This window comes from Lepidochelys olivacea (assembly GCF_965140295.1).
Source record: "Lepidochelys olivacea isolate rLepOli2 genome assembly, chromosome: 2".
NCBI lineage: Eukaryota > Metazoa > Chordata > Testudines > Cheloniidae > Lepidochelys > Lepidochelys olivacea.
The window spans coordinates 262,306,640-262,324,595 of NC_140412.1; the positions used below are offsets into that span (position 1 = coordinate 262,306,640).

The following is a 17,956-nucleotide window of genomic DNA, read 5'->3' on the forward strand; positions in this document are numbered from 1 at the left end:
GGCAATTTAGAGCCCTGCGAACACTCCACAGGCTGCCTCCATGATGCCACTCTTCCTTGACTTGTCAGTGACAAGGGCGACCCACACAGCTGTCTGCTGGGATGTCATTGTGCTCTTCTTTCAGCAGGCTGTGCCTTCCCTACCTTCCTGAGCCATTATACCCTTTTGCCAGGCAGACTGGGATCTAATAAAGGCCTCTTTTAAACACTCAATGTGTGACATGCAATTTTTGAGGGGTATATGTAAAATATTTCACTGAATCGGGTCTCCTTTAGCACCTCAGTATGTTATATCAGATAGAGAAGAGCTGCTGTTTCTAGGCATTGGGATGCCCTGTGTCTTTTAAGGACACAGCCCTGGGCAGTGGGTGCTTAGACGTATGGCCCTATGAGAGGGGAAATAAAAAAGGCCCTCTGCCAACCACCCTATTTTTGCAAACACAGCAGGAGGCTCACTCCATCAGGATAACTGTTCTCCCCCCGCCCCTCCTTGTGCCAAGGATCTGCCCTCTGCCATAGTCTGGCAGCACCTCAACCCTGGACTAAACCCCGACTCATCCCCACCCCATCAAAGGACAGTGGGGAGCTGAGGAGCAGCTTCAGCCCCAGGGCCCTGAGCAGCAGGAGAAGAGGGGAGTGCCATAGTCACCTGCATCATGGCAGCAGCTGCCTAGCTTTGGCTTCTGGTCTCTGACCTGGCCAGGGGCAAGACCTTGCAGGGGGGTGGAGGAGGAGGCAGTGCCAGCACTTAATTGAGGAGGAGCCGGGGGTCGGTTCACAAGAGGGGGCGGAATCTTGTGGCGAGGGAGGGTGCATTCCTCCCCCCCACCCCCCCCACCCCCAATTTTCTATCCAGCCCATCTCAGCCCCTCTGGTGAGAAGAGGCTGGTGCTGCCCCTGATTGTGATTAGGAGCCAAATTCTGGCCTAATAAAGTGCACATGCAAAGGTGGATTTGTCTTCCAAAGCTGCTGTTGACTTCCAGAAGAAGCTATGCACGACATGACCCTCTTTTTTTTTTTTTTTAAATAGTGCATGAAATCCTTACATTTTTGATAACATGATGTTGGGGTGTTTTTGGTTTTGTTTTGTTTTTTGTTTTTTGGGGTTTTTTTTGTTTTTTTTTGAAAGATGGTTTTACTAACCCTAAATTTTGGACATGAACAACCCGGTAATACAGATGGAACCGAATTATTCCATGTAAGAATATGACTTTCAGTCTATGAAGAAGTCAGTGGAGAAGAATCCCAGCTATACCTAAACAGTTGTACTTTCTGAATCTTGTATTTCTGCAGTGTACATGTTGTCTTTGGACTGGTTATTTCTGGTTTTGAAGTGATAGAACAAATAGAAAATCTGAAAACTGATACTGCAAGTAGGCCATATGCAGACGTGCGAGTTATTGACTGTGGGGTGCTTGTTACAAAATCAGCAAAAAATGGTAAGCAAACATGTTGCTTGAAACGTATTGAAAATTGTCTTATGCAAAGATTACAAAATTTTTACTTATTTCTAAAAACTTAGTGGTTCTCTGGCATTTTAATTTGCATTTAAAGATGTCTGAGAATTAGATACTTTTTTCTAAACTGAAGATTCTCTCACTTGAAAAAGGGCATGCCCATTTCTTGTAAGCAATGTTGACATTTATTTTTGTGAACTGCCATACTGAACTTGAACGCAGATTTCTTTCCCAGTATTTGAGAGGTGGAGCTCTAAATATATTCCTTGGTACTGCACAAACTATAGACCTTTCAGGATATCTGAGCTGTTAACATAAAACTAGTCATGAAATTAATGTTAACAGAATTTTTTTCCCCTTAAATCATCGGAGGAAAATGTATGAGGACCAAACTTTACTGGGTATCCCATAACTTGTAAAAATTATATCCAAAGCATCACTGGAAATTTGTATAGGCCGAGATTTGACCTTTCTGAAAACTGTTAAAAGATGGGGGTAGGCCTACGGCTTCTAAATATTTTCCCATCCATCCATCCCCTTCCTCTCCCACAACCAATTCTCCACAACTTAATTGAACTTAACCAAAACCACTTACCATTTTAGTGACAGTACACCCAAATATGATAGGCAGGCTTCCTCAATGCTCTGCAAAACACTTGTGCAAAATACGTTCTTGCTGGTGTCGATGAAATTGTTTTTACATGCCAAATAAACTAAAGACAGCATAGGTTTCTGAATTACCCGGAATAAACTACAATAATAAGCTTGCCAAATTGAAAAAGGACAAAATTGATTTTGTGTGTTTAAACTGAGTCCCTTTAAATTTTGAGTGAAATATAAGATTTTGTTGTTTTTTTTAAAATGGTGCAAACGTTTAAAATTGTGAAGAGTTATGGAATGAGAGACTACAGATGGGCAGACAATATAGCAAAAAAATATTTCACATGATACTGACCCCAGGAAGAAAGATGGAGGGATTTTTGAATTGAAGGGAAAGTCTTTCTTATCTGACTGCTGGTTCAGTGACTTCCTTCTGTCATCTTGTGAAGATTAGCAGAGATTTGTTGAGCCTTCCTGGCTTGGTTGGGAAAATGAACACCAGGTCTGAGAGAGAGGAAAAACACTCTCTCTTGAAGTTTCATTTTCAAAGGGTTAGAACAAAGAGACTTTTGGTCTTGTTGCCTGAGGGACAGCTTACAATATTCCTGCAGGAGGAGAGGAGGGTGACATTCCCATTTGTGAACGTTTCCCCCTAGTTGATTGGGTGTGGTCCGAGAGCAGAGGTGGGCAAACTATGGCCCATGGGCCACATCCAGCTCCTGAGCTCCTGGCCCAGGAGTCTAGCCCCTGGCCCCTCCCCCCGCTGTTCTTCCCCTACCCCGCAGCCAGGCTGCTGCGCAGGCAGTGGCTGCGAGATCCTGCTGCTCTGAGCGGCATGGTAAGGGGGCGGCAGTGGGGGGGTTGGGTAGGGGATCCCAAGGGGGCGGTTAGGGGACAGGGAGCAGGGGAGGTTGAATGGGGCAGAGGTTCTGGGGCAGTTAGGGTTCAGGGAACACGGGGAGTTGGACAGGGCGTGGGAGTCCCGGGGGGCCTGTTAGGGGGCAGGGATATGGATAGGTCGGGGCAGTCAGGGAGTAGGGAGGTTGGATAGGGTGTGGGGTCCCAGGGGGAGGTTTGGGGCAGGGGGTCCCAGGAGGGGGCAGTCGGGACAAGGAGCAGCGGGGGTTGGATGTGTCGGGGGTTCTGAGGGGGACAATAAGGGGGCAGGAAGTGGGAGGGGGCGAATAGGGGGCAGGGGGGCTGTTTGGGGGGCACAGCCTTCCCTACCTGGCCCTCCATACAGTTTCGCACCCTGATGTGGCCCTTGGGCCAAAAAGTTTGCCCACCCCTGTCCTAGAGGGTAATGGACAAATTCTATACAAGTATGAAGATGAATGATAGAGCAGACTGATGTGGTTTCTACGAGAAGAGGTGGATATTGGGACTGACTCTGAGAGTCTTGATATTGATTTTAAGTGTAACTTGTGCGTTGATCATCTAAGATGTTTGAGTCACAAAAAAACGATGAATGTGGATGGTGCTTGTTCATCTTTCTCTTTTGTCCTAGGAAGAACCAATGAGATGAAGTCACAGTATTGCAAGCTAAAATTTATTTTAAAGTAGTCAAGTGATTAAAAAAATGAATCGTGCAATTAAACAACAATAGAATACCATTTATTTTAAGTTTCAGAGTAGCAGCCGTGTTAGTCTGTATCTGCAAAAAGAACAGGAGGACTTGTGGCACCTTAGAGACTAACAAATTTATTTGAGCATAAGCTTTTGTGAGCTACAGCTCACTTCATCGGATGCATTCAGTGGAAAATACATGCGGGAGATTTATATACACAGAGAACATGAAACAATGGGTGTTACCATGCACGCTGTAACGAGAGTGATCAGGTAAGGTGAGCTATTACCAGCAGGAGAGCCGAAGGCTTTTGTAGTGATAATCAAGGTAGGCCATTTCCAGCAGTTGACAAGAACGTCTGAGGAACAGCGGGGGGGAAGGGGAATAAACATTGGGAAATAGTTTTACTTTGTATAATGACCCATCCACTCCCCGTCTTTATTCGAGCCTAAGTTAATTGTATCCAGTTTGCAAATTAATTCCAATTCAGCAGTCTCTCCTTGGAGTCTGTTTTTGAAGTTTTTTTGTTGAAGAATTGCCACTTTTAGGTCACTCAATTACAGACCTAAAAGTGGCAATTCTTCAACAAAAAAACTTCAAAAACAGACTCCAACGAGAGACTGCTGAATTGGAATTAATTTGCAAACTGGATACAATTAACTTAGGCTCGAATAAAAACGGGGAGTGGATGGGTCATTACACAAAGTAAAACTATTTCCCCATATTTATTCCCCCCCGCTGTTCCTCAGACGTTCTTGTCAACTGCTGGAAATGGCCCACCTTGATTATCACTACAAAAGCCCTCCCCCCGCTCCCCCCTGCTGGTAATAGCTCACTTTACCTAATCACTCTCGTTACAGTGTGTATGGTAACACCCATTGTTTCATGTTCTCTGTGTATATAAATCTCCCCGCTGTATTTTCCACTGAATGCATCCGATGAAGTGAGCTGTAGCTCACGAAAGCTTATGCTCAAATAAACTTGTTAGTCTCTAAGATGCCACAAGTCCTCCATTTATTTTAAATAATTTTGGATGTTTACTACATTTTCAAATATATTAATTTCAGTTACAACACAGAATACAAAGTGTACAGTGCTCACTTTATATTTATTTTTTATTACAAATATTTACACTAAAAAAACAAAAGTTTTCAGTTCACCTCATACAAGTACTATAGTGCAATCTCTTTATCATGAAAGTTGAACTTACAAATGTAGAATTATGTTAAAACAAAAACTGTTTTACTTTTGAATGCAATGTGAAACTTCAGAGCCTAGAAGTCCACTCAGTCCTACTTCTTGGTCAGCCAATCACTCAGACAAACAAGGCTGGTTACAATTTGTGGGAGATAATGCTGCCTGCTTCATGTTTACAATGTCACCTGAAAGTGACAACAGGTGTTCGCATGACACTGTTGTAGCTGGTGTTGCAAGATATTTACATGCCAGATGCGATAAAGATTCATGTGTCCCTTCATGCTTCAACCACCATTCCAGAGGACATGTGTCCAGGCTGATGATGGATTCTGCTTTATAATGAGCCAAAGTGGTGCGGACTGATGCATGCTCATTTTCATCCTCTGAGTCAGATGCCAACAGCAGAAGGTTGATTTTTTTTTTTTTTTTTGGTTGTGGTTCGGGTTCTATAGTTTCCATATCAGAGTGTTGCTCTTTTAAGAAATCTGAAAGCATGCTGCACACTTTCACGATAAAGAGATTGCACTTCAATACTTGTATGAGGTGAATTGAAAAATACTATTTGGTTTATCATTTTTACAGTGCATATAGTTATAATAAAAATAATAATATAAAGTGAGAACTGTGCACTTTGTATTCTGTGTCGTAATTGAAATCAATATTGAAAATGTAGAAAAACATTCAAAAAATATTTAATAAATTTCAATTGGTATTCTATTATAAATGTTATTAATCGCAATTAATTTTTTGAGTTAATCGCATGAGTTAACTGTTCTGTTCCTATGACCAAATATCCACACATTTACTTATTAACATTTCTTTATGAAACATTTATTTGTTAATATGGCAAGCTTTTCATCTTGTTCATATACTATAATTTGTTTATTGAAATATTAAAAAATCCTCCTGTGTTATGTATAATTGAAATGTTGGTTATAAAGTGGTACACTCTGTTTTTTAGGGTAGAGAGATGTAAATTGGAGAGCTGTATAGTTCACTTGGTAGAAACTGAAGAATTTTACCACACTCATCCTTACTCTGATATAAAAATTATTATACTTCAGGTTAATCATTTCATTGATATTTCATTCATTTAATATGTATGGTCCGAACACTTACTTAATGTAATTGCACATTTAAGTGTCCTGTTTCTTTTCTGTTGTGGCTAATCGGGAAATAAGGAAGCTGATGATTGTTTATAGTTTACACTCTGCTCTTTTGGAGAACCATGTTTCTATAATAGTGTCGTCTTAAGTTTTAGAGAAAAAGAGGAAAGCGTCTACTCACTCAGAAGCTTCAGATTCCTCCTCTAGCTCATCAACCTCTTCAGAATCTTCATCGGAAAGTGAAGCTGAAAATGAGAAAAGTAGAAGAAGAAAGCGCAAGAGAAGAACTAAAATAAAACAATCAAGAAAGCGAAGACGGGAAGAGAGAAAGAAAGAGGAGCCAAGGTGCAAACGGATATCAAACCAAAGAGGGTGACTAATCTGTTAAGAATCCCAAAGAAATCATGTGTGAAATTACCATGTTAATTATATAGGTGCTTTATGGAAAACATTATTAAGATGTATTTAATTCTGGAAGTTTGATTTTGTTCGTCCTTTAAAATTAAAGTTTACTGTAGATTTAATTAAAGATATTTTACTAAATATAGAGAAGCTATTAATAACTTAACTAATAAACTGCATCTCTGCACACTGACAGCCATTTGGGACATAATATATTTACATACATTGGGAAGGAGAAACTAATGCATGGAGACAACATTTAATTATTTGGGATCATTTTTAAAGTAGAGGAAAATTTACTGTACTGTATTAAGGATGCTCATATTAAAATGTGATATTTATTTTCAATTATGATTTACTATATTTTAGAATATTAAGATACCTGTTGACACTGTAATAAGTTAACTGATGATCCAAGAAGGAAATATAACTTTTGTCTGTTAAATGTGAAAGGAGCCTTGTTTCTCTAGTTCTTTGATAGCTTGACTTGTAGATGTTGGCATAAAATTAAATGAGTTAACAATGTGATAGAAAAATGTGATGAGTTAACAATGTGACACATCCTTAGTGTTGGATATGTCACTTACGGTTATTTTTTTTAAATCAGTTTTGAGAATCTGTACGTCTTTCAGCCTAGGTTTAGATAATAGTTTTGCTTTGTAAATTGCTTTCTCCCCCCTCCCACCACCCAGCAGCCATTCTGACAAGAGTGATGTAAATGAGAGAAAATCAGTTGACTTGAGCACAAAAAGGGACAAACCTGTGGTTCGACCTGAAGAAATTCCCCCAGTGCCTGAAAATAGATTTTTGCTGAGAAGAGATGTGCCTGTTGTCAAAGTAGAACCTGAGCCGTAAGCTGTAGATTTAACCTTTTTTGTTACACTATGGTATTAACTTAGTGGGGATGTTCTTTCCATTAATAAAGGATTTTCCGTACTGACTCTCGGAGGGCCACCCAGTGGTGAAAGTAAGGTTCTTAACATTAAGTAACTTAGCTGCTTGTAACATTTTCCACTGGAATTTCCACTTCAGCCTGTGTCTCTAATCTCATCAGATCGAATCTTATGTAATAACTTGGGCTGTCGATTAATCGCAGTTTATTCATATGATTAACTCAAAAAAATTAATCATGATTAATAAAATTAATCATGATTAATTGCACTGTTAAACGATAGAATACCAATTGAAATGTATTAAATATTTTTGAATGTTTTTCTACCTTTTCAAATATATTTATTTCTATTATAACACCGAATACAAATTGTACAGTGCTCACTTTATATTATTTTTATTACAAATATTTGCACTGTAAAAATGATACAAAAATACTATTTTTCAATTCACCTCATACAAGTACTGTAGTGCAATCTTTTTATCGGGAAACTGTAACTTACAAATGTAGATTTTTGTTGTTATATAACTACACTCAAAACCAAAACAATATAAAACTTTAGAGCCTAAAAGTCCACTCAGTCCTACATGTTGTTTAGCCAATCCCTAAGACAAACAAGTTTGTTTACATTTACAGGAGATACTGCTGCCTGCTTCTTATTTACAGTGTCACCTGAAAGTGAAAACAGGTGTTCGCATGGCACTTTTGTAGCCAGCATTGCAAGGTATTTACGTGCCAGATATGGTAAACATTCGTATGCCTCTTCATGCTTCGGCCACCATTCCAAAGGACATGCTTCCATGCTGATAATGCTTGTTAAAAAAATTAATGCACTAGTTAAATTTGTGACTGAGCTCCTTGGGGGAGAATTTTATATCTCCTGTTCTGTTTTACCCACATTCTGCCATATATTTCATATTATAGCAGTCTCGGATAATGACCCAGCACATATTTGTTTTAAGAACACTTTCACAGCAGATATGACAAAATGCAAAGAAAGTAGCAATGTGAGATTTCTAAAGATAGCTACAGCACACAACCCAAGGTTTAAGAATCTGAAGTGCCGTCCAAAATCTGAGAGGAACGAGGTGTGGAGCATGTTTTCAGAAGTCTTAAAAGAGCAACACTCAAGTTGTGGAAACTACAGAACCTGAAACACCAAAAAAGAAAATCAACCTTCTGCTGGTCGCCTCTGTGTCAGATGATGAAAATGAACATGCGTCAGTCCGCACTGCTTTGGATTGTTATTGAGCAGAACCCATCATCAGCATGGACACGTCCTCTGGAAGGGTGGTTGAAACATGAAGGGACATGTGAATCTTTAGCACATCTGGCAAGTAAATATCTTGTGATACCGGTTACAACAGTGCCTTGTGAACACCTGTTTTCACTTTTAGGTGATGTAACCGAGAAGCGGGCAGTGTTAACACCTGCAAATTGTAACCAAACTTGTTTGAGTGAGTGATTGGCTGAAGTGGGACTGAGTGGACTTGTAGGTGCTAAAGTTTTATACTGTTTTATTTTTGAATGCAGTTATTTTTTTGTACATAATTCTACATTTATAAGTTCAACTTTCATGATAGAGATTGCACTACAGAGCTCGTACTAAGTGAATTAAAAAATACAATTTCTTTTGTTTTTTACAGTGTATTTGTAATAAAAAATAAAGTGAGCACTGTACACCTCGTATTCTGTGTTGTAATTGAAATCAGTGTATATGAAAATGTAGAAAACATCCAAAATATTTAAATAAATGGTATTCTATTATTGTTTAACAGCACGATTAATCACTTGATTAATCAAGACTAATTTTTAATTGCTTGACAGCCCTAGTAATAACTTTACATTGTGCCACTCGTGAAGGATCCCAAATGTGTTACAAACCTAAATTGAAATATAAACAATACAAATAGATTACTTCATCCATTGCTTCTGTATGAAACCCCAGGATAAAATGCAGTAATTGTTTAGCAGTGCATAGCAATATAACAGAGTAGTTTAAGAGGGAAAATGAAGTATTAACTTTACAATTTAAACAGTAAGAGGAATTTGATTTCAGTCTTGTGATCAGTTGGAATTTGGTCAAGACCCTGATGTTAATATGCTTCTCCCTATTTTCCAAAAACGCTATCTTTCTAGAGAAACCAAATAATCATGAATTTGTAAAATAGTTTCAAATTAAATATAAAAGAAATATTATACAAAGTTCAAATGCTCTTTCTATAGCATACTCTGTGTAATGGGCTGAATGGCTTAATATACAATACTAGTCAATCATCTACAGAGCCTGTTTACATTCAAACAATGTTCATGAACATAAAAAAGTTGACAGTAAGTCCCTGCTTGGAATGATAAATCATTTCTTCAAGCTTTGACAACTATTCATTTCTACTGAGCATACTGAAGTGTATTTATAGGAATGTTGAATTGCCTTTCATTGCTAAAAACCATTAGAACTGGTCAGTTGTCCATAGGTGGCAAACTAGTGATGCCCCTTAGGGCTTGTGTACATGAATATTTAGTTTGTGGCAAGCTGGGGTGTAATTCTATCCCATGCTAGCTTGCTGCACGATAAGGGTCAGTGTGGACCATCCTGATATGCACTTACAGTTCTCTAGTCGGTGTGCATTGTCAAGGTACACATGGACCTCAGTGTGTGGCAGGTGCAGTGTGGGTTAGAGTTACACCCCAATTTGCTGTGAACTAAATGTCTGTGTAGACAAGCCCTTAAAGTAATATATTTGTGGACGCGGAGATCCAGGCATTACTCAGTGCACATACGGTTAGCAGACAGGAGATAAAAATGACTGCGTCCTAGAAAAAGGGTGCACTGTTCTAACATCATTTTGCAAGTTCATTAGTAAGTCAGCATTATTTACTGTAGATAGTCTAATCTTGTTAGCTAGGTGAAAATTACTATATGGTAGTGATCCACCTTTCATAGGGAAGCTATCTATTCACTTATTTTTTCTTTCTCTCCTCATAATATTGCTTTCTCAGTACACTGACTTTCAGTCTTTCTCTATTTGTTTTATTGGACCTCTTGTTAAATATTTTGTACATTATTAGCTTAACAATGATCTATGAGGAACAAATTCATATTTTTATTACTGGGTTACATTAAACCCATTTTTTCTTCTTATTTTAGGAAACTTCTTGATGTTGCACCAGTTTTGACTGACCAGAAGCCGTCAGTCTCTAAATCTGGAAGAAAAATTAAAGGAAGAGGAACAATCGTATGTTTATATTTCTTTCACCCTTTCCCCTACCCACCCTTTCTTCCCAGAGTTTTAAATAACTCGTATGGTTTGCATGTGATTTTATTGTAACTGAGGTTGAAGGACCATAGCTTACTTGGTTGATGTGTTGAAATGTTGCAGCAAAATTAAAACTGTATTTGTAAAACCCTCACATTTTTATAGCTCTTACACTAAAAACAGGCTTACCTATTAGATTGATGGGAAAAGCAGGATGTTTGCCCCTTCGTCATGAGTGGGTATTAAAATCACTTAAGGATGAAATACTTAGAGGGTAAATAATGCCCGCTAGATTCATCCCATAATCGCCGCTGGATCCCAACTTATGGCACCCTGGACAATAGACTACAGAAGCAGCCAGACACAATGACAATAGCTGCTACTTTTCTCCATTTGTCAGGGTGCCCCACAATAGCCTTAGTTGAACCCCAGGATTGTAAGGTGCAGAGATAAGGAAGTACTGTCTCTTTTGCCTTTTGTTATGATGGCTGTTGATCATGTCTCCAGTCGTAGTAACTGTGCTCTTCTGATTACTGTATATACGTAGTCGAGAAAGTAGAGTGACATTGTTGGGGTCTGAGGATTCAGTGGTATGGGGGAGGGATCTTTGGATGTATTAGCCTTTCAGTCTCTGTTTTGATGGGTTTGGGTAGCCAAAGTAAGAGACATATGTAGTTGTAGGTCAGTTGGTCAATATAGGTCTCATCTTAGCTCCACTGTGCAATGAGTTACATGAGCCACAAGGGAAGTTTAATGTTGTTTAATGCAAGGTCAATATCTCATAGTCACATTCACCTATAATTTAGTCATGAAAGTTGAAAAATTAGAAGGGGGTTCAGAGGAGAGCTGAAAGAATGGTTTGAGGTCTAGGAAAAACATGTTTTATAATGAGACACAGAAGCTCAAAATACATTATTTATCCAAGAAAAGTTTTAGGTGACTTGATCACAGTCTACAAGAGCCTATGTGGGGAAAGAGTGGTATGATAGAGAGCTCTTTAATCTAGCAGAAAAAGGCATAAGAAGTTTGTTAGAACTGAAGCTAGACAAATTTACACTAGAAATCAGGTGCAGATTTTTAAGTGAAGGTAATTAGCCACTGCAGCAATTTGCATAGGGATATGTTGGATTCTCCATCAGTAAATCTCTAAATCAATACTGGATATTTTTCTAGAAGTTATACTGTCACTCAGACAGAAGTTCTTTGAATGGCACCATGGTGCATATTATGATCACGGCAATATCTATGAGGCCGTCGGCATGCGTCCGCCCTTGTGGATCCTCCCATTTGAGGCAAACAAACTTTTTAACCTTGGAATTGTTGAGGCCCTCTACTCCTTGAAAGATTCAAAGGTAACTGAGTATACTTTGAGTCTTTATGACTCAGCTCCAAGAATGAAGTAGCCGCAGCTGCAGCCGTCCTTCAGACAGCATTCTTCTGCCCAGTATTACCATTGGCCAGAGACGCCATCGCAGATGACCCTCTGCCTCCTCATCTGTTGCCTCACAGTCTTGGGCTTCCACCAGACATCAAGTTTGATGCCAATGTTGAGAGCCTAATAGAACCACTAAAGGATTTTTTACTTTCTAAGATTCCCCACCCCTTTGGAAAGTGCCTCTTTTTTTCAGGAAGCTTGGGCTGGGATTACTTGGAACCTGTGGGTCCTGAATGTTGTAAGAGACTCCCTTTTTCAACTCAGACCAGTGGAGGGAGTTGCCCTTGGAGTTCAGGGCTGGGGTTTTGATTTCCATTACTTTCTTATCCTAAAGAAGAAAGGAGGTTGGTGGTCCCTCCTGGACCTTTGATATCTCAACATCTATATCCATCATTTCAAGTCCAGGATGGTGATTCTACCCTCCATAATTCCTTCATTAGGTCTTCAAGACTGGTTTGGAGCTCGTGGCCTGCAAGCTGCCTATTTACATATAGCCAGCAAGCCCTACAAGAAATCTGGGATATTTCCTATGGGACATTTAATTACCAGTACAGAGTCCGGCCCTCTGGTCTTTCCGTACTATGGGTGTTCTCCAAGTGTTTGGCAGTTATAGGAGCTCACCTAAGAAGACAAGGAATTCAACTCTACCTTTACCTCAATGACAGGCTAATTCGAGGCAGATCACTCCAACTGGTCATCTTTTCAGTTCAAGTAATTCACACCTCTTTGCCTCACTGTGCCTCAAGGTCAACAGACAAAAATCTACAATGATTTGGACTCAGAGCATAGAGTTAATAGGAGGACTGGTAGACTCCAGATCAGTGGAGAGTGTACCTTCCACAAAATAGATTCCAAGCAATAGTAGGTATCATGAGCCAACTTCAGGATCACCCAGAATATCAGTGGAAACCTGCCTCAGGCTTCTAGAACATGCAGTCTCATGTACCCATGTGAAGTGATTGCCAGACTTCACCTATGTTCTATGCTCGTTGTATCTACCCAAGAGACACTGAATGGACATAGTGATTACAGTCCCACAAGACTGTTCGTTAAGCTCGTGGAAAGAGACTCTCTTCAAGTTTGCAACAGAGTATCCTATCTATACTTCTCTCTACCATGACTCTGATGGCAGACTCCATCACTCAGAGATGGGCAGCTTGTCGAGGTCACCTTAAAATTCAGGACCTATTGTCCTCTTTGGAAGCTTGCTTCCATTTAAATATCTTAACGCTCAAAGCTGTCCATCTCACATGCAGAATATTCCTTTCTCTACTCTGGAGAGCCACAATAGTAGTACTTATAGACAACACCATAGCTATGCATTATATATCCAGACAAGAAGGAGAAAGACTGTGTCTGTGCTCTGTCAGGAGACCATTTGACTCTGTAATTGGTGCATTCTGACTCAGATCAAACTGGTGGCTCTCCACCTTTTCAACTTTCAGAACACCTTGGCAGATCAATTCAGCAGGCATCCTCAGATAACCAGGGCGTTCTATCAGACTTCATCCTGTAGAACATTGTTCACAAGTGTGGATTCAAATTTTCAACCAGACAGACTTACAAAGCTAAATGGAAGATTGTCTCAGAGTTTTAAATAAACTACTGCATTCATCTCCCAGTTTTCTTTCCCAAGTCTCACTTAACTGTGGGAGAAGCTAAACTTCACACAGAAAGGGCACTGTCTCTTTACAATGACAAGATAAAATTGTTCAGGAGCACCGCCCAGATCATTTGTGGCCTTTGCTGATAGAGCTGGGGAGTAACCTATATACACTCATGTTATCTAAGGAGGTCTCCGGCTGTATAAAGACACGTTATGAGTTAGTCCGGTTTGATCTAGCTAGCCATATTGGAGCTCATTGCACTAGAGCTCAGACTATCTGACAAATGGCCCTATGTCTGTAATTTGTAGAACAGCTACATTGAGCTTGGTCTGCATATTTACAAGATGCTATTCCTTAATATAGGCTTCCAGATTGGATACTCATTTTAGAAGAGATGTACTGCAGTCAAATTTAAATAGGACTTCTACCACCCTCCTCCAAGCAAACAGACAACTGCTTTGTTAGTGAAATACATGTAGACTCAAAGAAGAAAGGTTTGTTATCCTGCAGTAACTGTGGTTCTTTGAGATGTGTTGTCTGCATGGATTCCACAACCTTCCCTCCTTCTCTGATCTTATGGAATCCTATTGCTCTGGGTTCTGTTTTGGCAAAGAAACTGAGAGAGTTGGATTAGCTTAATCCATTATGCCGTTCGATTGGGGGCCCTCAAGTGAATACTGCTGACCAAGCAAATCAGATCTTATGCACAAGGGACACATATCCACATGGGTTCCACTTTTGCTGCACAACATACGTTTAAGAACGACACTTACTATACGGTAAGTAACTGTTCTTTATGGGCTTTATGATGCAGAGATTACTGGGTGAAGTTGTCTGTCCTGTGTTATTGAGGAGGTGAGACTAAGGCCATGTCTACGCTGCTGCGATCGATGCAGCGGGGGTCGATTTACAGGGTCTAGCAGAGACCTGCTAAATTGACCGCAGAGTGCTCTCCGTCGATTCTGGTACTCCACCGGAAAAAGAAGATTAATGTAAGTCAACAGGAGAGCGTCTCCCGTCGATGCAGCACGGTGTAGACACTGCAGGAAGTCGACCTAGGCTACGTTGAGTCCAGCTACTTTATTCATGTAGCTGGAGTAGCATAACTTAGGTCGACTTACCGCAGTAGTGTAGACAAGGCCTAAATGATCACCATGGTCGCTTGTGGCCTTAAAATCTATGAATTTATGGAAGAGACTCCTGATTTTGCTTGTGTTATTGAGACCTGCTGAATGATACTTTTGCCTCAGTTCTCTCCTGCAGGGTACTTGGTTTCCTTTTTGCCTTTGTTTAAGCCTGCTTTTGTACTCTTCCAGCGATACCACACACCACCTCGATCACGATCCTGTTCTGAATCAGATGATGATGAGAGCAGTGAAACCCCTCCTCATTGGAAAGAGGAGATGCAGAGGTTAAGAACATACAGACCACCCAGTGGGGAGAAGTGGAGTAAAGGAGATAAGTAAGATCTTTACTACAAATTTTAAGTTGTTATATGTGTTATTTGTCTTGTAAAATGAGAAGATACTCTCTTCAAGTTCAGAATAATAAAAATAGAAAAGACTTATTCCATAACCTTTCCGTATTGTTACTATGCCATGGTCTCTCTTGGAAGCACAGTCAAAAAGAAATATATCAGATCTTGTAAACAGTCCTTATACAGTTATAAATGTTTCAACAGAAGCAGCTCTATGAAAAAATTCTGATGACTTGGTAACTGTGGTGTGAATCTTGTTATACCATCAGAGTATAGTCTTATTCGGTTTTCTGCATTTATGTATCTGATGGTTATTGAATAATAGTAACATATTTGTCATAAACAAAACATCCCAATTGCTATGAATTCCTTCGGCCTGTTAATATATTGTAAGATTGTTTGGTAGAGAAGCACAAAAAAAGTATGAGAAAATGGTTAAGCTTGGATTTCAACATAGCTTATGAATCTATAGTTCTCCTTCAAATGATTGTGCACACTTACATTCCAATGCACGTGTTCATGCATGCAGTGCACTTGAGTCAGAGACTTTTGCCAGCAGTCCCACTATGCAGTGCATGTGTCTCTGTTCTTGTTCTCTCAGGCAAAGACATAAAAGGGGCCTGGCCACCTCCCTCTCAGTTCCTTCTCACTGCTCACAGTAAGCATTGGAACTCCCTGTAGTATTTGCTTCAATTAGCCAGCATCTCTAAAAGATATGGAAAAAATCCCCAGGTGTGGAACCTGTGGGGCCGTTATCCCGGTCACAGATAGGCACAAGAGCTGCTTGATTTGTCTGGTTTAGATGAGGGACAAATGCTCTATTTGTACCTCCTTCCCCACCAGGACCAAAAACAGAGGAACTTTTGACTTAAGGTCCACCTTGTGAAAGAGGCCATGCATCTTGCATCATAGTTGAGCCCTGACCATGAGGCAGGGGACTCGGATTCAAGCAGAAGTGCCCCTCCAGCTCCTCCTGTTTCAAAACGCAAGTCCGCTGACAAACATCATGCTTTGTCTTCTCTGTCAGCTTCAACAAAGCGACCTGGGCATTCCAATGCTAATAAGACCTCAAAGTTTTGGTCTTTCCCCAGAAAATCTTCTGGTAAGTCCTCTGGTACCCATTTGAGGCTTCACAAATGTAAGTGCTCACCAGTTCCATATGAGGGAGCACGGTCAAGTCCAGTGTCTTCACCCATGATGGGTCTTTTGTTCTCGCTGACTAATATATATTGGTTAGCATGTAAATATTGTGTGTGTGGTATGCATTAAGCACAAATACTGTAACAGTGATATAACCTAAACAGGCCTTTACCATAATCTTGTTCACTTCCTATGCTAAGTGTCCCATAACACTTTGCATTTGCTGAAATCAGCATTTGTCACAAGCAGATAGGGAACTTGTCAAAATCAAGATACATTGGTTCTGTGTTTCAGTACAAGCTATGGAAATACCTTCACAGATCAGTACCTGGAATGCTAGTACCCAAAACCAAAGTAAGGAGGGAACAGAATAACAAGTTAGGGACGTGGAAGAAAGTGATGGGTTGGATTTTGGTGACGTGTAGTAAGAATGTGTAACTTGTAAAATCATATAAATAATACCAGCTGAAATGTGTAACTTGGGGGGCACACCTTCTGCATAAGATGAATATAACATTGCTTCATAGGACTGCTCTTCAGAGACTGGTATCCTATAGGACCTTTTTCCTGTACCATGTTGTTAAACTTGACTAAGATTGGTTATTTGGTTTCTTGAGTATATTTCATAATGAACCAAAATGTGGTCATGCAATTGACTATACAATTTATCAGCTCTTTTCAGCTGTTTCAGTCTGCCTGTGCTCCACTGTCACTATTGACACACTTACCTGAGGTACCTTCCACCATGTAGGCCTTGTTGTCCTCAGGCGATCTCCTTTGTTTTTCCCTGCCAGACTCTCCTCTTCTACAACCAGTGACACTGTCTTCAGGGCCATCAGCGTACCTGGCACTGTGGGCACTATCTCTGTTACAGTCATCTGTATGATGACTGTATGCAAAACCATACTCTGAAATGTCCCTAGCGTCTGTTTGCCAGAAGCTGGGAATGGGCGACAGGGGATGGATCAGCTGATGATTAACTGTTCTGTTCTTTCCCTCTGGGGCAGCTAGCATTGGTCACTGTCGGAAGACAGGATACTGGGCTAGATGGACCATTGGTCTGACGCAGTGTGGCCATTCTTATGTTCTTACGAGTTATGCTGGCATCATTGGCATGGATCACTTCATCTACATTCTGCCAACCCTTGCTTTCTTTGGAGCCCAATGTCTCTCATATCCAGGCCACCTAGAACACCAATGAGAACTGCTCCTCCATATTCTGAGATGGCTTACATTTCTTCTGACTCAAAAAGAGAAGAATCTGTCTCACCTTTGGAAGAATCTGTTGTCCTATAAGGAAATCCCTGCCTGGGGTCCCCCTTACTGGTCTTGTGCTGCTCCAAGAGACTCTAGATTTCCCTCACTCTAGAAAGAAGTCTCCTACTCCCTTGCTGCCAAAAACCTCTACTCATCGTCCTGCTACCATCCCTCAACCTGCTGTGCTGAATCCCATGGAAGAAGAGGAGGAATTAATGGAAGAATCCTTAGATCTTTCTTCTCCTATTTCTTCATCTTCTCCAGATAAGGCAGTCACACCAGAGACTTCATCTCCCCTCCAAGGACTTCAGAGTTTTTCACGACCTGATTAGGAGGGTTGACACTTCTCTGGGGGGGGTGGTGCAGTAGAAACTTGTATAAGAGAATCCACCACACTGTCCTAGTTACTTTACATCCCCCTCCCCTGGGAAGAGTTGCACTTCCCATCAATGAAGCATTACTGTAGGTAGCGAGAACTCTCTGGGAAACTCCAGCCTCTATACCACTTATGGGCAAGCTAGTGGACAGACAATACCAAATCCCTCAACAAGATTTTGACTGT

The 17,956-nt window shown here is 40.4% G+C and overlaps 1 protein-coding gene across 9 annotated transcripts in view; it reads left to right on the forward strand.

Annotated features, from left to right (window-relative positions):
- NKTR (natural killer cell triggering receptor) overlaps positions 1-17,956 on the forward strand; it is an 82,340-nt gene that overhangs the window by 47,650 nt on the left and 16,734 nt on the right. For 4 of the 9 annotated variants that reach the window (XM_084619187.1, XM_084619186.1, XM_084619182.1 and 1 more), the window contains 5 exons: positions 1,294-1,439; positions 6,077-6,299; positions 7,022-7,180; positions 10,370-10,457; positions 14,837-14,982. In XM_084619187.1, coding sequence (XP_084475313.1) covers positions 1,294-1,439; positions 6,077-6,299; positions 7,022-7,180; positions 10,370-10,457; positions 14,837-14,982 — 762 coding nt within the window. The remainder of the gene's footprint in view (positions 1-1,293; positions 1,440-6,076; positions 6,300-7,021; positions 7,181-10,369; positions 10,458-14,836; positions 14,983-17,956) is intronic. The other 5 variants (XM_084619189.1, XM_084619181.1, XM_084619183.1 and 2 more) reach the window with 4 other exon arrangements.